Source organism: Salmo trutta, chromosome 29 (assembly GCF_901001165.1).
Source record: "Salmo trutta chromosome 29, fSalTru1.1, whole genome shotgun sequence".
Taxonomy (NCBI): domain Eukaryota; kingdom Metazoa; phylum Chordata; class Actinopteri; order Salmoniformes; family Salmonidae; genus Salmo; species Salmo trutta.
Window position 1 is genome coordinate 24,499,389 of NC_042985.1, and position 25,319 is coordinate 24,524,707.

At 43.1% G+C, this 25,319-nt stretch overlaps 1 protein-coding gene across 2 annotated transcripts in view; it reads right to left on the reverse strand.

Moving 5' to 3' along the window:
- The window catches only part of LOC115167178 (RNA-binding Raly-like protein), an 84,358-nt gene that overhangs the window by 9,651 nt on the left and 49,388 nt on the right, over positions 1 to 25,319 (reverse strand). Inside the window, exon 1 of one of the 2 annotated variants that reach the window (XM_029721350.1) lies at positions 1,547 to 2,163. The exons of the other annotated variant lie outside the window; for it this stretch is intronic. Coding sequence (XP_029577210.1) covers positions 1,547 to 1,608 — 62 coding nt within the window. The 5' untranslated portion in view covers positions 1,609 to 2,163. Of the gene's footprint in view, positions 1 to 1,546; positions 2,164 to 25,319 lie in introns of those variants that run through there. 2 annotated transcript variants of the gene reach the window in all.

Genomic DNA, 25,319 nt, shown 5'->3' on the forward strand with positions numbered 1-25,319 from the left:
GGGATGGGAGAGAGAGAGAGAGGAGGGGGGATGGGGAGAGAGAGAGAGAGAGGAGGGGGGGATGGGGAGAGAGAGAGAGAGCGAGAGAGAGAGGAGGGGGGGGATGGGGAGAGAGAGAGAGAGAGAGAGAGAGAGAGAGAGAGAGAGAGAGAGGAGGGGGGATGGGGAGAGAGAGTGAGTTGACAGTGGCCTGACACAAAGGCTCACAACTGTCTTCACAGCTGACTGACAGAGGTATTACTGACACACATCCACGCACGGCACACACACACACACACACACACACACACACACACTGTGAAAGCAGAGGCTGATGAAAAACTGAGAGATCAAACAACATCTATCTCGGATACAAGCAACCTTTCAGATTCGTTCCTTATTAGGTGAGCTAAATATACTGTGCCATCAGAGATATTTCACTCTTGAAGCAGGATGCTGGAATAGTGTGTATATAGTTAGAGCAGGGCTCTGGCAAGTGGAAGGAATATGCTATTCATGATTTCTAGCCAGCTGGAAAAAAGACTTTGGATTTGTTGTGCCACAGCACCCAAGGTGGAAAATCCATAGAAATTGTCCTGCGTTATGCACCACTGACCACAGGCTGCGCACTATGTGCTTCTACATATTCCATCTCATTTACTGTGAAGTTGGACTGTCAACTGTGTGTGTGTGTGTGTGTTGGTGTGTATGCACCCATCTGTGTATGTGCCTGTGTGTGTGTGTTTGTGCATCTCTGTGTGTGTTTGATTAGACTCAACTTGCTCACACCTTTCCCTACAATATATGGGCAGAATTTGCTGTAGGTTGTAGTTTGTAGATTACCCTATACGGTTTGGTGTGTAGAGAGGACCAGGGCAGAGAGAGGAGTGACACTAAGCCTGATGGTAAGTAGCTCATACCCTGGTGTGTAGTTAAATAGAGCTCAGCATTTCTCTGTGTGTTTAATCCCTGCCTGGCCACAGATACCCCAGCCCTGAAGTCTACACACACACGCATGTAAGTACGCACACACACACACACACACACGCACACACACACACACACACACACACACACACACACACACACACACGCACACGCACACGCACACACACACACACACACACACACACACGCGCGCACACACACAAGCATACACACATAGACATTATCAGCAAACACCCTTCACTTTGGCTTTCTGTAAAACTTTCAACCATAGAGAAGCAGTGCATTTATAGGTGCCTGAAAGGTGACTCATGTACCCATACTAATTCCTATTTATTACACATATATTAATACACTGTATAAATAGAACCATCAGCATGGCCTCTACTGAATGTAATACATGATCACCTCAAAGTGAGTAGGATACAGTACATGGGTTCATCAGAGGCTGTCAAATAGATGGACCAAACCAGACACACACAGACACATGACATACAGATGACACACACACACAAAATCACACCCACATACACACACACACACACAGATGAATGACAGACACATAACACACTCTCATCACGCCCACACACGCACGCACGTACGCACGCACGCACGCACACACCTAAAGCCCCTCTGTCCTATCTGTCGCTGCAGGGGGCTGGTGAGTCTGAGTGCTGTAATCATGCTGTTGACTGGAGGAAAGTGATGTATCAGTAAGCATGTCAGGAAGTACAGCAGGAGACTAAACGTAACACCTTTTCACAGCTAAAAACATACAGTACACACAAGCATGAGTGCAGACACACAGACAGATGTGCTGCACATACACTTTTTCTCGCTCACTCTGTATGTAAATGTGATTCAGAATGTATCAACCCTGTCTCTGAAGTGTCGAGATAGCTAGCAGTGTTGGTATAAAAGTGTGTGTTTGTGTACCTGAGGTGTGACTGAATTCCTAATGAATTCTCCTCCAGCTACCCGCAGCCAAACTGTTTCTGGTTTTCTCCCCTCGTCTGAAGACAGTTGGTTTTTCTGAGCTCCAGATTCTGACAGCTTCAAATAATCTGTAATAAGTGTCAACATTTACGCCTCATCACGCTCTGCCCCAACTGTGTTTTATGATTTAGCTCGAGGTCTGATCAATTTGCAGAAAGCCTTCTGTTATTCTAAATACCGGTAGGCCTTCCATGTGAAATGGTAGACGTCTATGTTTCCAGCTATCCAAATCAAATCAAATCAAATCAAATTTATTTATATAGCCCTTCGTACATCAGCTGAAATCTCAAAGTGCTGTACAGAAACCCAGCCTAAAACCCCAAACAGCAAGCAATGCATGTGAAAGAAGCACGGTGGCTGGGAAAAACTCCCTAGGAAAAACTCCTGAGAAAGGCCAAAAACCTAGGAAGAAACCTAGAGAGGAACCAGGCTATGAGGGGTGGCCAGTCCTCTTCTGGCTGTGCCGGGTGGATATTATAACAGAACATGGTCAAGATGTTAAAATGTTCGTAAATGACCAGCATGGTCAAATAATAATAATCATAGTAGTTGTCGAGGGTGCAACAAGCACGTCCGGTGAACAGGTCAGGGTTCCGTAGCCGCAGGCAGAACAGTTGAAACTGGAGCAGCAGCATGGCCAGGTGGACTGGGGACAGCAAGGAGTCATCATGCCAGGTAGTCCTGAGGCATGGTCCTAGGGCTCAGGTCCTCCGAGAGAAAGAAAGAAAGAAAGAGAGAATTAGAGAGAGCATATTTACATTCACACAGGACACCGAATAAGACAAGAGAGTACTCCACATGTAACAGACTGACCCTAGCCCCCCGACACATAAACTACTGCAGCATAAATACTGGAGGCTGAGACAGGAGGGATCAGAAGACACTGTGGCCCCATCCGATGATACCCCCGGACAGGGCCAAACAGGCAGGATATAACCCCACCCACTTTGCCAAAGCACAGCCCCCACACCACTAGAGGGATATCTACAACCATCAACTTACCGTCCGAAGACAAGGCCGAGTATAGCCCACAAAGATCTCCGCCACGGCACAACCCAAGAGGGGGGCGCCAACCCAGGCAGGAAGACCACGTCAGTGGCTCAACCTACTCAAGTGACGCACCCCTCCCATGGACATGGCATGGAAGAACACCAGTAAGTCAGTGACTCAGCCCCTGTAAAAGGGTTAGAGGCAGAGAATCCCAGTGGGAAGAGGGGAACCGACAAGGCAGAGACAGCAAGGGCGGTTCGTTGCTCCAGCCTTTCCGTTCACCTTCACACTCCTGGGCCAGACTATACTTAATCATAGGACCTACTGAAGAGATAAGTCTTCAGTAAAGACTTAAAGGTTGAGACTGAGTCTGCGTCTCTCACATGGGTAGGCAGACCATTCCATAAAAATGGAGCTCTATAGGAGAAAGCCCTACCTCCAGCCGTTTGCTTAGAAATTCTAGGGACAATTAGGAGGCCTGCGTCTTGTGACCGTAGCGTACGTGTAGGTATGTACGGCAGGACCAAATCGTAAAGATAGGTAGGAGCAAGCCCATGTAATGCTTTGTAGGTTAGCAGTAAAACCTTGAAATCAGCCCTTGCCTTAACAGGAAGCCAGTGTAGGGAGGCTAGCACTGGAGTAATATGATCACATTTTTTGGTTCTAGTCAGGATTCTAGCAGCCGTATTTAGCACTAACTGAAGTTTGTTTAGTGCTTTATCCGGGTAGCCGGAAAGTAGAGCATTGCAGTAGTCGAGCCTAGAAGTAACAAAAGCATGGATTAATTTTTCTGCGTCATTTTTGGACAGAAAGTTTCTGATTTTTTGCAATGTTACGTAGATGGAAAAAAGCTGTCCTTGAAGCAGTCTTGATATGTTCTTCAAAAGAGAGATCAGGGTCCAGAGTAACGCCGAGGTCCTTCACAGTTTTATTTGAGACGACTGTACAACCATCCAGATTAATTGTCAGATTCAACAGAAGATCTCTTTGTTTCTTGGGACCTAGGACAAGCATCTCTGTTTTGTCCGAGTTTAAAAGTAGAAAATTTGCAGCCATCCACTTCCTTATGTCTGAAACACAGGCTTCTAGCGAGGGCAATTTTGGGGCTTCACCATGTTTCATTGAAATGTACAGCTGTGTGTCGTCCGCATAGCAGTGAAATTTAACATTATGTTTTCGAATGACATCCCCAAGAGGTAAAATATATAGTGAAAACAATAGTGGTCCTAGAACGGAACCTTGAGGAACACCGAAATTTACAATTGATTTGTCAGAGGACGAACCATTCACAGAGACAAACTGATATCTTTCCGACAGATAAGATCTAAACCAGGCCAGAACTTGTCCATGTAGACCAATTTGGGTTTCCAATCTCTCCAAAAGAATGTGGTGATCGATGGTATCAAAAGCGGCACTAAGATCTAGGAGCATGAGGACAGATGCAGAGCCTCGGTCTGACGTCATTAAAAGGTCATTTACCACCTTCACAAGTGCAGTCTCAGTGCTATGATGGGGTCTAAAACCAGACTGAAGCGTTTCGTATACATTGTTTGTCTTCAGGAAGGCAGTGAGTTGCTGCGCAACAACTTTTTCTAAAATTTTTGAGAGGAATGGAAGATTCGATATAGGCCGATAGTTTTTTATAATTTCTGGGTCAAGATTCGGCTTTTTCAAGAGAGGCTTTATTACTGCCACTTTTAGTGAGCTTGGTACACATCCGGTGGATAGAGAGCCGTTTATTATGTTCAACATAGGAGGGCCAAGCACAGGAAGCAGCTCTTTCAGTAGTTTAGTTGGAATAGGGTCCAGTATGCAGCTTGAGGGTTTGGAGGCCATGATTATCCCTATTTAACATGATGGAAACTTAGTCCTCTGCAGGGGCGCATACTCTGGTTGAAGATTTGTTTCCATGTCCAAATGTGTATGTGGGTCTGCACAGTACAGGGTTGGCTGTGTGGATTAGGGTTTATGTGCATTGTACTACTGAACCAAAACAAAACCACTCTACTTAGCCAGTTTGAAGACCCTGACAAAACCGTTCTCCTTAGCCACCATTGAAACTGAACTCAAACAGAACCTCTCCACTCAGTCTGCTAATAGGACGCAACTGAACACAACCTCTCAACCTCTACCCACAGATTCCCTGCGCTCAGCAGAACACCATGAGCTAACAGATCTGGCGGCCAACAGAAGTTCTGTGCTCAGGCAGGGAGGAGAGACGGAGTGAGCAATCGGGAGAGAGAACAGCGCCACGGTCCCCGGCACAGATGAGGGGCTCTGTGTTCTAATGGGGAACTCGAGCGGAAGACAGAGAAAATAACAACTATTTGCCAAACTCTCACAGCAGGAAAACTAAGACAGACTGACTCACTCTAACTCTCTCTCTCCCTCTTTTTCTCTATCATTTTCTCTCCCTGCAGCAATGTTCTAGTTGGTAATCTGTGTCATTTACCACTGGGAGGAGAGAGAGAGAGTCAGGACAGAAAACAATTTCCATTTCCTCTTCCATTATCCAAGCCATCTTCTGTTATTAGAGTGGCTAAACTCTTCAACCAGGTCTGAGACAAGCAGACAGACATGTCAGGTATTAGTGCCTTCCTGCAGTTTGAAAACAGGAGACCACATAGTGCATTACAGTATCATCATCCTTTAACCCGAGCACTCCGGGGAGGCATTGTGATTGTAACACCACCTGCCTGGTGAAAAGACTGATTCCCGGCTCCAGAATGGTCACCATGACCAAAATGACTGCTGGGAGATCATAAATCAGTGGTATTCCCCTAGGTTATTTGTTGATGTAAAATTTGAAATGTACCAATTTTAAGGTCCTTAAGGTTTAAGGTTAGATTTGGCGTGGGATCACTATAATTTTTGGGGGAAAAAATGGGGTCCCCAGAAATTCTGGCGGAAAAATGGGATCCCCGCTGAAAAAGTTTGATTACCACTAAACATAAACAGTATCTATTAGAACCACAGCACATCTCTCGACCATAATGTTGAGCGATTAGTGCTTTTTGAGGTCGGTTTGCTTTCGGTTCGATTCTTTAAAAAAATCTCTTTTTTTGATTTCGGTTTCAAATGATAGTTTTTGTTCATTAATTACACTATGCGTTATGTGGGTTGAATGCTGTAACAACAGATAATAAAACAAGTCCCATGATGGTAGTACATGACAGTTACTACTTATCATTTATTCACTTTACTTTAATAAAATATTTTAGTTGTGTATATTACATTTGTTTTATTTGATGACTTTATTATTTCATTCCAAGTGATCCTCTTCTCTATAGAGCTGCTGCCTATGCTGTCTGACAAAATCACTATTTTGGATTTTTTTATTTTATTTTTTTCAAAGTAAATAAGGCATACTTTTACGACTGCTGAATACCAACTATCAATCCCTTATATCATGTATTTTCAGAAAGAGATACCTAGCAAAATGTTGGTTTATTACTCAGCACTACTCATCCAGCAACAACCACCTGGAGTAAACCAATCACACTCTGGATTGTCTCTTTAATGACATAATGGTCTCTGGAATGGAAGCTTTGTTGCATTGACAAAGCAAGGTGCCCTTGCACACAAGAAGCTTCCATTCCCCCTGTCGCAAGGGTATTTATGGCTCTATAGAGCTGCTGCCTATGCTGTCTGACAAAATCACTATTTTAGTAGTTCTTCGACGTTTATAAGGCATCATTTTATGACTGCTGAATACTAACTATCAATCACTTAGATCATGTATTTTCAGATAGAGATACCTCGTGAAGCAACTGCTCTCTATCTCTCTCGACACGTCTCTTCTCTCCGTGTCTGTGCACTCACGCATAGATCGGACAAGTAGGCGCGCAAGGGATTGTGGTCATTGTAGTTAATTACCACGTTTTCTGCGCCAAACTAGTAGAATATTGGCCTGTTGGAAACTACAACTCCCTACTACATTGCACAGTTCGGGCTGATCTGATTTATTTCTCGAGAAAATTAGCATTGAGCTCACAGAAAAAAAAGAACAAAATGGAATTCTAATAACTGAACCAACGTTGGTCAATAAGTTGTTTATAAAACAAAAAATAACTGACATTTCTGTTAATCGCTCAGCAATACTCAGCCAGCAACAGAACCATCCTGAGTAAACCAATCACACGCTGGTTCTCTTTAATTACATAATGGTCTCTCAGTTTGTGAGTGGAAACATGTATTTGAGAGAGAGGTAGCTCAGTGAAGGGCGTGTGTGTGTGTGTGTGTGTGTGTGTGTGTGTGTGTGTGTGTGTGTGTGTGTGTGTGTGTGTGTGTGTGTGTGTGTGTGTGTGTGTGTGTGTGTGTGTGTGTGTGTGTGTGTGTGTGTAAAGGCAGTGCAGGGACAGCCAAATGGACAGCGGGGTCGCTAAAGGCTAATTAATTTATTTTCATAATTTCTCGAGTGCCCCGGCAATCCATTAGACACGGCTGGCTACAAATCATCTCACCTTGCTGGTCGCATAGCGTGTGTGTGTGTGTGTGTGTGTGTGTGTGTGTGTGTGTGTGTGTGTGTGTGTGTGTGTGTGTGTGTGTGTGTGTGTGTGTGTGTGTGTGTGTGTGTGTGTGTGTGTGTGTGTGTGTGTGTGTGTGTGTGTGTGTGTGTGTGTGTGTGTGTGTGCGAGTGAGCGATCGCAGATGTGGAAGGTAGAGGTGCTGTCTGTGGTAAGCATTGATACTTCCCCCTGTCAACACACAGCGTATACTCACACATCCCTACATACACTATATGTTGATATAAACAGGATGCCATGATCATCAATCCCTTTGATCAGGAAACTGGCCTCATGAGTATGTGGGGATTAGCCTAGGGAGGAACATGCACCCTCATCTACTCTCTCCACACTAACAGCCAAGTCATCCCATGGCATAAGGACACAACCTTACTTACTCTCACTCCAACTCCCCTAGAATCAAACACTCTCATAAATATCCTCCCCTCCTCCCCCCTCTCATTCTGTCCCAGTAGTTTGTCGTCATCAGTGTAATGGTGTGTGTCAAGTGTTCATATTGATCTGTGTTTGACAAGCCCCGGAGAAGAGTGAGCACAGTCCCACGTCATCCACAGGATGGATTGCAGCTCACGAACAAATGCACACACGTACGCACGCATGCTTTCTCACGTTCTTCCCCCTTTCCCTCTCTCCCCTCCCTTTTCATCTTATTCTCTCTCTCTCTGGTTTTCACTGTGATGGTTAATTGCTCATCTGGCTGGGGAGTGGGGCAATGGGCCAGACAGAGCACATATTTATCTATTCCAGAGAGCCGCCAAGCCCAATCTGCCCCCTCTGCCCAATCACATGACAAGGGGAAGGGTCAGAGGGCATTTTGCCCAATCACATGGCAGGGGGATGGGTCAGAAGCCACAGAAGACTGATTTCAGGGTAATAATTGTTCTGCTGTTCCGGGTCATTCCATGAAATCAGACCCTTTTGCGTCCCTTTGATATTTTAAGTACCAATTGTGCCCCAATATTGAATTGTAAAATACTGTTACATTAAATAAAGTCCCCTTAAATATAGACCACGTGGATAATTCAATAAATATGATTTTTCTATATGAATAAAGACTTGCTAAAATGCCAAAATTCAGCATTTGACATTTCACTTTGTGCACCCTCTGTGACATCTAGGAAGATTTAAGACTCTAAGGGGCAATCTGTAGTTGCTTCATCCATTTTGGGACTTCTGGATTAATGAAATGTTCCCATACTGATGGATATAATTTATAAATGCCTCATGAGCTTAGTTCAACTGTCATACCCCATCAGAACCCAAAATATAAGCTTTTTCACTCCAATGTTTGTAAACAAAGTAATGTAAACACACACTATACAGCCTCAAAACATAGTTAAAACTAAACTAAGCAAAAAAAGAAATGTCCTCTCACTGTCAACTGCGTTTATTTTCAGCAAACTTAACATGTGTAAATATTTGTATGAACATAAGATTTAACAACTGAGACATAAACTGAACAAGTTCCACAGACATGTGACTAACAGAAATGGAATAATGTGTCCAAGAACAAAGGGGGGGGTCAAAATCAAAAGTAAAAGTCAGTATCTGGTGTGGCCACCAGCTGCATTGCATCTCCTCCTCCTCAAGTACTGCAGTGCATCGCCTCCTCATGGACTGCACCAAATTTGCCAGTTCTTGCTGTGAGATGTTACCCCACTCTTCCACCAAGACACCTGCAAGTTCCAGGACATTTCTAGGGGGAATGGCCCTAGCCCTCACCCTCCGATCCAACAGGTCCCAGACGTGATTGAGATCCGGGCTCTCCGCTGGTCATGGCGGAACACTGATATTCCTGTCTTGCAGGAAATCACGCACATAACGAGCAGTATGACTGGTGACATTGTCATGCTGGAGGGTCATGTCAGGATGAGCCTGCAGGAAGGGTACCAATCGAGGGAGGAGGATGTCTTCCCTGTAACGCACAGCGTTGAGATTACCTGCAATGACAACAAGCTCAGTCCGATGATGCTGTGACACACCACCCCAGACCATGACGGACCTTCCACCTCCAAATCGATCCTGCTCCAGAGTACTGGCCTCGGTGAAATGCTCATTCCTTCGACGATAAACGCAAATCCGACCATCACCCCTGGTGAGACAAAACCGCGACTCGTCAGTGAAGAGCACTTTTTGCCAGTCCTGTCTGGTCCAGCGACGGTGGGTTTGTGCCCATAGGCAACGTTGTTGCCGGTGATGTCTGGTGAGGACCTGCCTTACATCATGCCTACAAGCCCTCAGTCCAGCCTCTCTCAGCCTATTGCGAACAGTCTGAGCACTGATGGAGGGATTGTGCGTTCCTGGTGTAACTCGGTCAGTTGTTGTAGCCATGCTGTACCTGTCCCGCAGGTGTGATGTTCGGATGTAGCAATCCTGTGCAGGTGTTGTTACACGTGGTCTGCCACTGCGAGGACGATCAGCTGTCCGTCCTGTCTCCCTGTCGTGATGTCTTAGGTGTCTCACAGTACGGACATTGCAATTTATTGCCCTGGCCTCATCTGCAGTCCTCATGCCTCCTTGCAGCATGTCTAAGGCACGTTCACACAGATGAGCAGGGACCCTGGGCATCTTTCTTTTGGTGTTTTACAGAGTCAGTAGAAAGGCCTCTTTAGTGTCTTATGGTTTCATAACTGTGACCTTAATTGCCTACCGTCTGTAAGCTGTTAGTGTCTTAACGACCGTTACACAGGTGCATGTTCATTCATTGTATGGTTCATTGAACAAGCATGGGAAACCGTGTTTAAACCCTTTACAATGAAGATCTGTGAAGTTATTTGGATTTTTACGAATTATCTTTGAAAGACAGGGTCCTGAAAAAGGGCAGTTTCTTTTTTTGCTGAGTTTATAATTTTGATATCATGGTCAGTCCTTACTTCCATAGATCTGTCTATGAATTTGAGAGTGGTTCAATTTCTCCAGCCCTATTCCTCAGATTCTGTCATGCCCTGACCATAGAGTGCCTTTTTATTCTCTATTCTGGTTAGGTCGGGGTGTGACTGGGGGGGTGTTCTAGTCTAGGTTATTTATTTCTATGTTGGCCTGGTATGGTTCCCAATCAGAGGCAGCTGTTTATCGGTGTCTCTGATTGGGAATCATATTTAGGCAGCCATTTCCCCACTGTGTTTTGTGGGATCTTGTTTATGTGTACCGTAAATTCCGGACTATAAGCCGCAACTTTTTTCCCACGCTTTAAACCTCGCGGCTTAAACAATGATGCGGCTAATATATGGATTTTTCCCGCTTTAAATTTTTTTTTTTTCAAAAAAACACATTCTGTGACGTGCTCAGTTTTTTGCCGGCATGAAGCTTTCATTAGACCAATGAAATTGCCGAACGGGTTAAGGTCAAACAACTTTTTTGTTTACTGTTTAGATTAAATCGAGCGCTCTCAAACTTCCCATCATTCTGATTACGGTAGTCATTTTGTCACCCTCATCATGGCAAAGACACGGAGAAATGCATATGATGCAGCTTTCAAGTTGAAGGCGATTGATCTGGCTGTTGGAAAAGGAAATAGAGCTGCTGCACGGGAGCTTGGTCTTAATGAGTCGATGATAAGACGTTGGAAACAGCAGCGTGAGGAATTGACTCAGTGCAAAAAGACAACTAAAGCTTACTGCTAATTTTTTATTTTTTGTTACAAGCCGTGTTTCATTAAAGCCTATTTATTTTTGTTACAAGCCGTGTTTCATTAAAGCCTGTGTAAAGTTCATTTGTTTCAATGTACCGGTAGGCACCTGCGGCTTATTTATGTTCAAAATATTTTTTGCTTTTTTAATTCAGTGGGTGCGGCTTATATTCAGGTGCGCTAAATAGTCCGGAAATTACGGTAGTTGCCTGTGAGCACTCCGTAGCTTCATGTGTTGTGTATTCTTTATTGTTTTTTTTGTGCGGTTGACTTATAATAAAAATATGTTGAACCGATATCATGCTGCGCTTTGGTCTGAATGTTTCTACAACGATCGTGACAGATTCTGACCAAAACAGGGGTGGGGAAGAACCCGTAGTTATTTTGTTGCTTTGACAAAGTCATTTCTGAAGAGTATTATTAATTTCATGTGATTAGTGATTCATATTAAGGTTAAAAAATAAGGTCAAACCTGTTGCTGTCACGCCTGCTCCCGCTCCCCCTCCCTGGCACTCGAAGGCACCAGGCTCCCCAGCGTTACTCACTCCTGCCACCATCATTAGGCACACCTGCCTTCCCCCGTCACGCGCATCAGCAATTATTGGACTTACCTGGACTCAATCACCAGTGTCACTACCTCCCCTACATCTGTCTGTTCCCAAGCTCTGTTCCCTGCTTCACGATTAATGTTAGTATGTCGTTATGTTACCCGGTGCTGACACTGTTCCTGTCCTGTTTAATATCTGTGCTATATTAAATGTTAACTCCCTGTACCTGCTTCTCATCTCTAGCGTTGGTCCTTACCGTTGCATGAAATTATTTATTGTTTTAATATGGTGAAACTATTCCTTAGAAAAAAAATCTAAAGAAACATTTATCATCTAATAGCCAAATCCTAGTGTAAAAGCAGGTGAACTGGTTCTACTCTTTTTGGACATTGTCTGGTGTTTTGTGGTGGGAAACTGAGTGGGTCGAGCATAACACGTCAACCCTGTTACCTATAGACAGGCTAGAAATGTAACAATTTATATTGTGAACCTTGCATTCAATTGCCCATCCCTGTTGCACACAAGCTTCCATTTATGACTGATTTAAGATTAAATCGTCAACCCTGTTAAGGTCAACCCTGTTAAGGTCAACCCTGTTACTTTATTTGGCACTTAATAAGCATTTACTATAGTATTTTTTTAATTGAACCCCTTGAGATGGGAAAACATGTTTTTTATTAAGTTGAACATGTGCTCTTCATGACAGAATGTAAAAATAAAAACAAAAATTTCCTCCCACCAAGTGACACAAATTTACCCCCACCAAGTGACACTACCAAGTTACACTACCCAAAAGGAACTAATTTTGTGGAACAACTGTTCGCTCTCTTCCTCCCGCCTTCCACCTCCTCCTCCCTCTCTCCTTCAAGCTCCTCCCCCCTCCCCCCTCCTTCAACCTCCTCCTCCCTCCCCCCCCTCCTTCTCTCCTTCCACTTCCTCACCCATCTCTCATTCCCTCTCCCCTCCCTCCCTGGTGTATTAGTTGTGAAGTGCTGTCTTCGTCCCTTTAATCCCTGAGGCCCTAGTAGGCAGGTATCAGGTGATTTATGTTCTGATAAAGTTCCCACTCCGACCTGAGCCGTGCTGTGCTGGTGTAAATCATATCAGTCTAATGCAGGGGAATGAAACTAGCCTCTTAAACACAGGGGAGGAGCATCAGCCCTGAGTTATGACTGCCAACGGTCAGAGAGTCGTACAATCATGCTCACACTCAACTCTTACAAGAGAACGTCCAGAAAGCCCAGTCCAAGTCTCCAGTCTGACACAGAAAGGAGAGTGTGATAGAGGAATGGAACACTCTGAAGCCTTAACTCAGGTGTGTTTTACTGAGCTTGTTGCGCCTCACTGCTCTCTGCCAGCTTCACACTTCTCTTTGATGAACTGAGCCTTTCCTGCTGGCCGTGCAGGACATTTTTGCTTATTGCTACTAACGTGAACGTAGTGGAGGTAAGAGACATCAATCTCACTGCCGTGACTTGTCCAGTGCTGTACGGGCAGGCTAGGTTATAGAGTTGGGGGAAACGCTCTCTCTCCACTGGGGCTGTGTTTAGAGGGCTATTAGAGAAAAGTGCTGACCACTCCTGCGTTGGTAAACGAGGGATTTAGCAGGGCTCCTCTGCGCTCTGGCTGGGGCACAACTATCTGTACTGTACACTCTGAGATTAGACTGTGCACAGCAGGGGGGCAGAGTATCATGCAGTGTCAAACACATACATGTATACACACAGTGAAGCACAGTACACTGACATTTTTGCATTGTATATAGTTTAGTACTGAACACAATCCAAGTGGGTGCATTCTATAGGCTCCTACACAGAACATTTGAGATCAGAATTTTAAACACCCACAGTGTTCCATTTAACACTTTCTTAGTGTGTATTTGTCACCCACCAAAATAGTATTAAATTAACACTTTTCAAAGTGTTGATAAACTAGCACCCCAAGGGTGTAGGGTCCCTAACACCATGGGTGTTGCAAATTCCAACTTAAATTAACACTTTATAAGAGCTGATGCTAACACCTGTGGTTACGCCTTATTTTTATAATATTCCCCAGGCTGCCTTTTGAGTGAATTTTCTAGGTACCAGTACCACCCATAACAAAGTTTTCTAGTTACAGAGACATTATTTTTGCATTCGATGGTTTTCAGTCCTGTAGCCTTCACCAGGTAAGTGCCTAAGTTCATATTTTATCATAAAAATGTCATTATTCGTGACAATAAATGACCTTTTTTGACAATATCATACTTTGACAGCCTAGTTTTACCCTAACACAGTGGTCTGAAACTCCTGGTTTGCAGGCTACATCGGCAAGTCATATTATGTTCTCTTGCAAGGTGTAGTATACAGTGCCTTCAGAAAGTGCTTCTACAAAGTATTGACTCAGGGGTGTGAATACTTATGTAAATGAGATATTTCTGTATTTGATTTTGTAAAAACTTGCTCTCTCTTTGTCATTATGGGGTATTGTGTATAGATGGATATGAAAAAAAAGACTAACACAACAAAATGTGGATTAAGTCAAGGGATATGAACACTTTCTGAAGGCACTGCAATTCCTATTGAAATCCAGCCAGTTCAGATATCCAACAATTGGAACTTTTAATCACCCACAATCTGCTGTTAGAATGACTACCAAGGTAGGGAAGATTCTTAACTTAGACTACCTAAACCATCTAAACTGGAAGAACCATCTCAATAACGGGTGAAATAAGTCCAACCGCTTACAGATTGGAAAAGATTAGAAAAATGTATATTATTTATGTTTGTGCAGTATAAGATCAACGAATCAATCAATGTGCATGCAGAAACATTGATATTAAGACAAAATATTCCAAAAATCTATCTGCAACAAAGCATGCTGGGAATTAAGATAATGAGGCCCTTCCAATGTCTTTTTCACTCTGTGTGAGTTAACGGAAATTAAGTAAACACATTAAAGTAACAACAACACCATGCGGTGTTGATTCCACTGTGATTCAAATAACACTTAATTTATTCACTGCAAGTGGTGTCAATTTCAATCCCACTTGTGTTAACCCCACTAGAATCAACACCCTCACATATAACACTCACAACACTTTTACCACTTTTTTAACACCAAGATTTTTTAACACCCTCACATTTTCTGTGTATGATAAAGGTCAAATTTAGCACAATGAGAGCTATAAGGAGTTGGGCTCAGAGATAAGAGCTCTCCACTCTGCTTGTTTCTCCCTACCATCCTCTCTCCAACACCCCCTCCCCTCCACGAATCTCCCCTCTCTTATCCTTTCTCTATGATCTCCTCTCCCTCCTCCCCTTTCCTATTCTCTCCCAACTTTTCCCTTTCCTATCCCCCTTTCATTCAGTCCCCCCTCTCCTCTACGCTCCTGTCCTCTCCCTCAGTATGGTCCCCGCAGTGTATCTATCTGTGGGACAGGCCTATTGGACTCTAGTTGGATTAGCAGAACATTGAATAGAGTCAAACTATTTCATACTGACTGATCTGATAATCTGTTGATCCTAGCCAGAGACTCCAGGCAGATAGACAGATACACACAGAGACAGACAGCTGCAGAGATACAGCAAACCTGGAGGGGAGGGCATTTCCGCATCATCAGCCAGAGCCAGAGGAATAAGTTATTGTTTTGTTGCTGTGGCCTTTCCAACATGTGCCCAAGAATGGTCCCTCGTAAGCCCCTGATCCCCCACTGTGAGCCCTGGGTAAGAGACCGGCCCAGGCTGGTAGTGCTCTGTGTGGTGCTGGCTGTGCACCCTGCCCAGCACTACTACAGTATTACCAGTTCCATGCTGCGACTAAACTAAGCATGCCGCTGCAGAGCTATACAAGGCAAGGTGTTTTCAGTCTGGGCTTTCTGTGTAATTCTCTATTTTTTTTGTCATGCTCTCCATTTTTCTCCCTCTTTACAACTCAATGTTTTTCTCTAAACTCCACCACTTTCTCCCCCACCCCACCTCATATGCCCCTTTCTCTCGGCTTTCCTCCAATCTCTGTTTCCATCGTTCTATCTCTATATCTCTCTTATTTTGCCATTTCAGAGATAAAGCATTGAAGAATCCATGCGCTGCCAGTGCAGCTTACAATTTCACCTGCCTTCTATCAGATGGTATATCTGCCCCTGGCTCTCTCTCTATCAGTCATATCCTCAGCCTCTATCCATCTCCATCATCTCGTCCAACACCATACATCAAACCACAAGGGAAATGGACTGATAATGGAAAGAGAGAAAAACCTCCCAGAGAGGCTCTGTATCTCATATAGTCATCACAGGAACATGCACTGAGTCTCTCTCACGGAGTCTCTCTCACGGAGTCTCTCTCACGGAGTCTCTCTCACGGAGTCTCTCTCACTGAGTCTCTCTCACGGAGTCTCTCTCACGGAGTCTTTCTCTAAAATAGACAGAAAGATGAACATCAATATGCACTGTGCATGCTAAGGGATAAAGAATTCCCTCTTAAATACTACACTGACCTCAATGCTTCTGTCTGACTGTGTCTGAGTTGCAGAGTTACATATGGTGACTTCAGTTTTTAGATGCGCATGAGCAACTAAACCTGAACCTATAGGGGAGGGTCCGGGTGGGCATCTATACTTGGCGGTGGTTCTGGTTCTGTTCAGTGCGTAACAGGCCGTGTCCAAAATCTGTCTTACCTACTACTTACTAAAACTGTACTAATAGTACTAAATAGTATTTAGAATGTACTGTTTAGTAAAAACGTATGTAGTAAGCAACAAATATCAACATACTAGATTCATCTATACTGAGAATGTGTCATCTAATGTACAATTACATTGTTTTATCGCCATATGTTCATTTTGGTACAGCCAGTTCCCTTACCTGATTATCAGCTGTTGTCAACACACGTGGGTCGGCTGGGACTGCAAGTTTGTGTTCATTTTTTTGCGTGGATTCCGCGAGTGCTAGCTCGCTGTACTACAGACACATGTTGTCGTCGTGGGAAAGACTCATTGTTATTTTTCCGTAAAACAACTGGTTGCAGTAAAGAGCCAATCTGGATACTAAGGAGATCCTGAGGGAAATCGATGAGTACCAACAGCTTTACGCTATGGAGGAACAACATACTCCATCATGGAAAGATCCGACCACCTCACAAAATAACTTTAACCTGACAAAAAAAAAGAAAAACAGATTAATGTACAGACACGGATGAGTTACTTACCATTGAGGTAGAGGCTAGTGCTCTGGCTGGAATCCATGCAACACTGGAAAAGTTGTGTGAGGAGGTAGCAGGGCTGAGGGGGAGTTTGGAATTCAGCCAGAGTGAAATTCTCACGCTCTAAGTGAAAACAAGACACACACAGCCAAGGTAAAAATCCACGATTCCAACATGGATTGTTTACTCAGGGAAAACAGGGTGATGAAGGGGTCGCTACTAGACATAAAAAGTCATAGCATGCGTGAAAATCTATTTTTTTCTGGGATTCCTGAGGACGCATCCAATAATCCAGAGGGCGCGATCAGAGAATTCATGCAATCCGCCTTGAAACTTCCTATAGAGACTGTAAACAAGGTGGCTTTCCACCGAGTACACAGACTTGGAGCTCGGAGCGACAAGACCAAGGGTTCCCAACCGATCATCGCAAAATTGGAACACTACCAACAAGAGGAGCTGATCAAAAGCAGGGGAAGGGAGCTTAAAGGGACCAAATTCAGTCTCAATGACCAGTTTCCAAGGGAGATAAACGAACGTCGTAAGAGACTGTATCCGGTACAAAGACAGCAAAGGGAGAATGGTAAGCGTGCCTTTATCATTGTGGACACACTCTTTATAGATGGACAGCTATTCCGAGACAGCGCCAGTGGCTGTACTAAATTCTACAGGGTTTCAGGTTACGGAAAAAAAGAAGGTATGGGAACTGTAACAATATCTGAACATTATGAAGTAGATATGAACACACACGCACTCAATTACATGCTTGCTTACACATACGGACTTAAACATACACACACACACCTGATCTTGCTCTCATCTCTCTCTCACTCTCTCTTTCTCTCCTTTCTCTTCTCTTCTCTCCCTCTCTCTCTACAACTGTTTTATAATTTAATGTGTTTATTGTTTGTCTATCTTTTTATATATTTGTCTACAAGTTTATATACATTTACAACAATCAAGGGGAAGATATCAGAATAGGGGCATTGGGGAATAATAACATATTGTACGGAATACATTTGTACTGTATTGAAGCCGTCTCTAGAGTAATGCAAGGTCTCTTTCATGATCATGGGAAACGTCAATTTCTATGGAAATGCTGGGATATGTTTTTCAATTATGTTAAAGTTAATTATGATGCAACTATGATGGTGATACGATATGGATTACAATTATCATCATGAATATTAAGGCTATACGCACTACATGTTTCACACAGACACTCAACCATGCAAATTGGCAGAGTTATTATGTATTTGGACATCACCCATTATAGTCTTACTCTTATACAGACATCGTACACACTCTCACTATATCACATCCAATATCATACACATCAACCTACTCAGATTTTCTACACACATAATATCTTGTCTCAATTTTCTAACATCTGTGGCATTGGCTCACAGGCAAGGGAATAAAACAAATATTGCTAGAACCTATTTCTTGAATTCTAAATATCAGACATTTGAAAGCACTAGTTTTGATCTTCATATACCTCTGATGGCAGTAACTTTACAAGCACTAATTATGGTCAATTTAGACAGAGAATAGTATCTAGTTATGGTAAGGGGGAAATAAGTGTAGCAAGTTATAATTGTAATGGTTTAGCAGATTATATAAAAAAAGATCAGTCTTTACATGGCTAAAAGAAAAGGAATATAACATATACTGTTTACAGCAAACTCACTCTACATCCTTAGATGAAGTTGTGTGGAAAAAGGAATGGGATGGTGAAATTATTATCTGTCATGGACAAAGGAACTCAAAGGGTGTGATGATATTAATTAACAAAAATGTTGATCTGAATGTGCAAATAGTCAGGAATGATTCGCAAGGAAGGTGGATCCTTTTGAATATGAAAGTGGACGAAAAAGAGATGTGGCTCATTAATCTATATGGTCCAAATCAGGATGATCCACACTTCTTCGAAAACTTTTATAACAATTTATTGAACTTACAGGCAACAAATGATCTAATCATTATGGTAGGAGACTATAACACAGTGTTAAGCACCTCAATGGACCACCTCAATGGACCATCACTCTGCAAACGATCATCACCGTGCCATTAAGGAAATCACAAATATTATGGACACATTATAAATAGTGGATATTTGGAGACCAAAAAACCCTGATCTAGTGAGATATACATGGAGGAGACTTAATCAAGCTAGTCTTCTTGCCTACTTTCTTGTCTCTTTCTCTCTTGCATCAAAGGTTAAAAAAGTTTTAATAGGAGACAGAATGCGATCGGATCATCATCTAATTGGCATTCACATAACTCCTATAGATTTTCCACGTGGACGGGGATATTGGAAATTTAATCGAAGTTCACTGGAGGACAACTTATTTTTAACTAACTGAATTTTTCCAGTATAATATACAGTTGACGTCGGAAGTTTACATACGCTTAGGTTGGAGTCATTAAAACTCTTGTCCAGATGGGTTAGGGCAGTGTGCAGTGTGATTGCGATAGCGTTGTCTGTGGACCTATTGGGGCGGTAAGCAAATTGGAGTGAGTCTAGGGTGTCAGGTTGGGTGGAGGTGACATGGTCCTTGACTAGTCTCTCAAAGCACTTAATGATGATGGAAGTGAGTGCTACGGGGCGGTAGTCATTTAGCTCAGTTACCTTAGCTTTCTTGGGAACAGGAACAATGGTGGCCCTCTTGAAGCATGTGGGAACAGCAGACTGGGATAAGGTTTGATTAAATATGTCCGTAAACACACCAGCCAGCTGGCCTGCGCATGCTCTGAGGACGTGGCTGGGGATGCCGCCTGGACCTGCAGGCTTGCGAGGGTTAACACGTTTAAATGTTTTACTCACATTGGCTGCAGTGAAGGATAGCCCGCAGGTTTTGGTAGCGGGCCGTGTCAGTGGCACTGTATTGTCCTCATGTTTGTCATGTTTCCTGTCACCTTGCCCTGATTAAAAGAAGTGGTTTGCACTTTCAGTTTTGCGCGAATGCTGCCATCAATCCACGGTTTCTGGTTGGGGAATGTTTTAATAGACGCTGAGGGTACAACATCACCGATGCACTTGCTAATAAACTCGCTCACCGAATCAGCGTATTCATCAATGTTGTTGTTCGACGCTATGCAGAACATATCCCAGTCCACGTGATTGAAGCAATCTTGAAGTGTGGAATCCGATTGGTCGGACCAGCGTTGAACAGACCTGAGCACGGGTGCTTCCTGTTTTAGTTTCTGTCTATATGCTGGGAGCAACAAAATGGAGTCGTGGTCAGCTTTTCCAAAAGGGGGGCGGGGGAGGGCTTTATATGCGTCGCGGAAGTTAGAATAACAATGATCCAGGGTTTTTCCAGCCCGAGTCACGCAATTGATATGCTGATAAAATTTAGGCAGCCTTGTTTTCAGATTAGCCTTGTTAAAATCCCCAGCTACAATAAATGCTGCCTCAGGATATGTGGTTTCCAGTTTACATAGAGTCAAATGAAGTTCTTTCAAGGCCGTCGATGTGTCATGGGGGGAATATAGACGACTGTGATTATGATCGACGTCTCGTTAATTGTAAGGTATACACCCCGCGCTTCTTCTTACTAGAGAGATGCTTGTTTCTGTCGGTGCGATGCATGAAGAAACCAGGTGGCTGTACCGACTCCGATAGCGTGTCTCGAGTGAGCCATGTTTCCATGAAACAAAGAACGTTACAGTCTCTAATGTCTCTCTGGAAGGCAACCCTTGCTCGGATTTTGTCTACCTTGTTGTCAAGAGACTGGACATTGGCGAGTAGTATGCTCGGGAGCGGTGCGTGATGTGTCTGTCTACGGAGGCTGATTAGAAAACCGCTCCGTCTGCCCCTTCTGTTGCGCCGTTGTTTGGATTGCCGGCTAGGATCCGATCCATTGTCTTGGGTGGTGGACCAAACAGAAGATCTGCTTCGGGAAAGTTGTATTCCTGGTCGTAATGTTGGTGAGTTGACGTTGCTCTTATATCCAATTGTTCCTCCCGACTGTATGTAATAAAACCTAAGATTTCCTGGGGTAACAATGTAAGAAATAACACATAAAAAACAAAATACTGCATAGTTTCCTAGGAACGCGAAGTGAGGCGGCCATCTCTGTCGGCGCCGGAAGTCTAAAAAAGTCTAAAAATCCATCTGGACAAGAGGAATACCTATGTAAGAATGCTGTTCATTGACTACAGCTCAGCATTTAACACCATAGTACCCTCCAAACTCGTCAATAAGCTCGAGACCCTGGGTCTCGACCCCGCCCTGTGCAACTGGGTCCTGGACTTCCTGACGGGCCGCCCCCAGGTGGTGAGGGTAGGTAACAACGTCTCCACCGCGCTGATCCTCAAATCTGGGGCCCCACAAGGGTGCGTTCTCAGCCCTCTCCTGTACTCCCTGTTCACCCATGACTGCGTGGCCATACACGCCTCCAACTCAATCATCAAGTTTGCAGACGACACAACAGTGGTAGGCTTGATTACCAACAACGACAAGACGGCCTACAGGGAGGAGGTGAGGGCCCTCGGAGTGTGGTGTCAGGAAAATAACCTCACACTCAATGTCAACAAAACAAAGGAGATGATCGTGGACTTCAGGAAACAGCAGAGGGAGCAGCCCCCTATCCACATCGACGGGACAGTAGTGGAGAAGGTGGGAAGTTTTAAGTTCCTCGGCGTACACATCACGGACAAACTGAAATGGTCCACCCACACAGACAGCGTGGTGAAGAAGGCGCAGCAGCGCCTCTTCAACCTCAGGAGGCTGAAGAAATTCGGCTTGTCACCAAAAACACTCACAAACTTTTACAGATGCGCAATCGAGAGCATCCTGTCGGGCTGTATCACAAGGCTCTCCAGAGGGTAGTGAGGTCTGCACAACGCATCCCCAGGGGCAAACTACCTGCCCTCCAGGACACCTACACCACCCCAAAGATCATCAAGGACAACAACCACCCGAGCCACTGCCTGTTCACACCGCTATCATCCAGAAGGTGAGGTCAGTACAGGTGCATCAAAGCAGGGACCGAGAGACTGAAAAACAGCTTCTATCTCAAGGCCATCAGACTGTTAAACAGCCATCACTAACATTGAGGGGCTGCTGCCAACATACTGACTCAACTCTAGCCACTTTAATAATGGAAAAATTGATGTTATAAATGTATCACTAGCCACTTTAAACAATGCCACTTTATAAAATGTTTACATACCCTACATTACTCATCTCATATGTACATACTGTACTCTATACCATCTACTGCATCTTGCCTATGCCGTTCGACCATCACTAATTCATTTTTTTTTGTACTTATTCTTATTCATTCCTTTACACCTGTGTGTATAAGGTAGATGTTGTGAAATTGTTAGGTTAGATTACTTGTTAGATATTACTGCATGGTCGGAACTAGAAGCACAAGCATTTCGCTACACTCGCATTAACATCTGCTAACCATGGGTATGTGACAAATAAAAATTGATTTGATTTGATTTGATTTACAACTCGTTTTTCAACCACTTCACAAATTTCTTGTTAACAAACTATATTTATGTCGGTTAGGACTAGAGGTCGACCGATTAATCGGAATGGCCGATTAATTAGGGTCGATTTGAAGTATTCATAACAATCAGTAATCGGCATTTCTGGACCGATTATGGCCGATTACATTGCACTCCACGAGGAGACTGCATGGCAGGCTGACTACCTGTTATGCAAGTGCAGCAAGGAGCCAAGGTAAGGTGCTAGCTAGCATTAAACTTATCTTATAAAAAACAATCAATCTTAACAGAATCACTAGTTAACTACACATGGTTGATGATATTACTAGTTTATCTAGCTTGTCCTGCGTTGCATATAATCGATGCGGTGCCTGTTAATTTATCATTGAATCACAGCCTCATTCGCCAAACGTGTCATTTAACAAGCACATTTGTGAAAAAGCACTGTCGTTGCACTAATGTGTACCTAACCATAAACATCAATGCCTTTCTTAAAATCAATACACAAGTATATATTTTTAAACCTGCATATTTAGTTAATATTGCCTGCTAACATGAATTTCTTTTAACTAGGGAAATTGTGTCAGGGTATATGCAAACTGTGTGAAGTATATGCAAACTGTGTGAAGACCATTTCTTCCTAACAAAGACCGTAATTAATTTGCCAGAATTGTACATAATTATGACATAACATTGAAGGTTGTGCAATGTAACAGCAATATTTAGACTGAGGGATGCCCACCGTTAGATAAAATATGGAACGGTTCCGTATTTCACTGAAAGAATAAATGTTTTGTTGTCGAAATGATAGTTTCCAGATTTTACCATATTAATGACCTAAGGCTCGTATTTCTGAGTGTTATTATATTATAATTAAGTCTATGATTTGATAGAACAGTCTGACGGAGCGGTGGTAGGCAGCAGGACGCTCGTAAGCATTCATTCAAACAGCACTTTCCTGCATTTGCCAGCAGCTCTTTGCTGTGCTTCAAGCATTGCGCTGTTTATGACTTCAAGCCTATCAACTCCCGAGATTAGGTTGGCAATATTAAAGTACCTATTAGAACATCCAATAGTCAAAGGTATATGAAATACGAATGGTATAGAGAGAAATACTCCTATAATAAATACAACCTAAAACTTCTTACCTGGGAATATTGAAGACTCATGTTAAAAGGAACCACCAGCTTCCATATGTTCTGAGCAAGGAACTTAAACATTAGCTTTTTTACATGGCACATTTTGCATTTTTACTTTTTTCTCCAACACTTTGTTTTTGCATTATTTAAACCAAATTGAACATGTTTCATTATTTATTTGAGACTAAATAGATTTTATTGATGTATGATATTAAGTTAAAATTAGTGTTAATTCAGTGTTGTTGTAATTGTCATTATTCTGGTTCATCCTTGGGAGCAATTTCCAAACGCCTGAAGGTACCACGTTCATCTGTATAAACAATAGTATGCAAGTATAAACACCATTGGACCACGCAGCCGTCATACCGTTCAGGAAGGATACTCGTTCTGTCTGCTAGAGATGAACGTACTTTGGTGTGAAAAGTGCAAATCAATCCCAGAACAACAGCAAAGGACCCTGTGAAGATGCTGGAGGAAACAGGCCCAAAAGTGTCAATATCCACAGTCTAACAAGTCCTATATCAACATAACCTGAATGGCCGCTCAGCAAGGAAGAAGCCACTGCTCCAAAACCGCCATAAAAAAGCCAGACTATGGTTTGCAACTGCACATGGAGAAATGTCCTCTGGTCTGATGAAACAAAAATAGAACTGTTTGGCCATAATGAACATCATTATGTTTGGAGGAAAAGGGGGGAGGCTTGCAAGCCGAAGAACACCATCCCAACCGTGAAACACGGGGATGTCAGCATCATGTTGTGGGGGTGCTTTGCTGCAGGAAGGACTGGTGCACTTCACAAAATAGATGGCATCATGAATAAGGACAATTTTGTGGCTATATTGAAGCAACATCTCAAGACATCAGTCAGGAAGTTAAAGATTGGTCGCAAATGGGTCTTCCAAATGGACAATGACCCCAAGCATACTTCTAAAGTTGTGGCAAAATGGCTAAAGGACAACAAAGTCAAGGTATTGGAGTGGCCATCACAAAGCCCTGACCTCAATCACATAGAACATTTATGGGCAGAACTGAAAAAGCATGTGCGAGCAAGGAGGCCTACAAACCTGACTCGGTTACACCAGGGGCCAAAATGGGCCTAAATTCACCCAACTTATTGCGGGAAGCCTTCCCTGTAGCTCAGTTGGTAGAGCATGGTGTTTGCAACACCAGGGTTGTGGGTTCGATTCCCACGGGGGGGCCAGCACAGAAAAAAAAAATGTATGATATGTATGAAATTGTATGAAATGTATGCATTCACTACTGTAAGTCGCTCTGGATAAGAGCGTCTGCTAAATGACTAAAATTTTAAAAAAAAATTTAAAAAATGGAAGGCTACCCGAAACGTTTGACCCAAGTTAAACAATTTAAAGGCAAATCTACCAAATACTAATTGAGTGTATGTAAACTTCTGACCCACTGGGAATGTGATGAAAGAAATAAAAGCTGAAATAAATAATTCTCTCTACTGTTATTCTGACATTTCACATTCTTGAAATAAAGTGGTGATCCTAACTGACCTAAGACATGGAATTTTATCTAGGATTAAATGTCAGGAATTAAAGAAAAACGGAATTTAAATGTATTTGGCTAAGGTGTATGTAAACTTCCGACTTAGGTTCAGCAAATCCACTTACTGTTTGGGATACCTTTAAATGTACCTTCAGGGGTCATTCAATTCAATATTCAGCAATAATTAAAAAGCAGTTTCTAGCTAAAGAGACAAGACTAACAAGGGAAATCCATTAACTAATAGTACAAGTAGATAGCAATAAAAACGATACTACAGAGATACAAAAGAAGTTACAGGAAAAACAAAAAGAACTTGAGGAACTTATTGAAGAACGATCTAATGTAATCTATTACAAAAATAAAGCAAACTGGATGGAATATGGAGAAAAATGCACAAAATTCTTCCTGAATCTCGAATA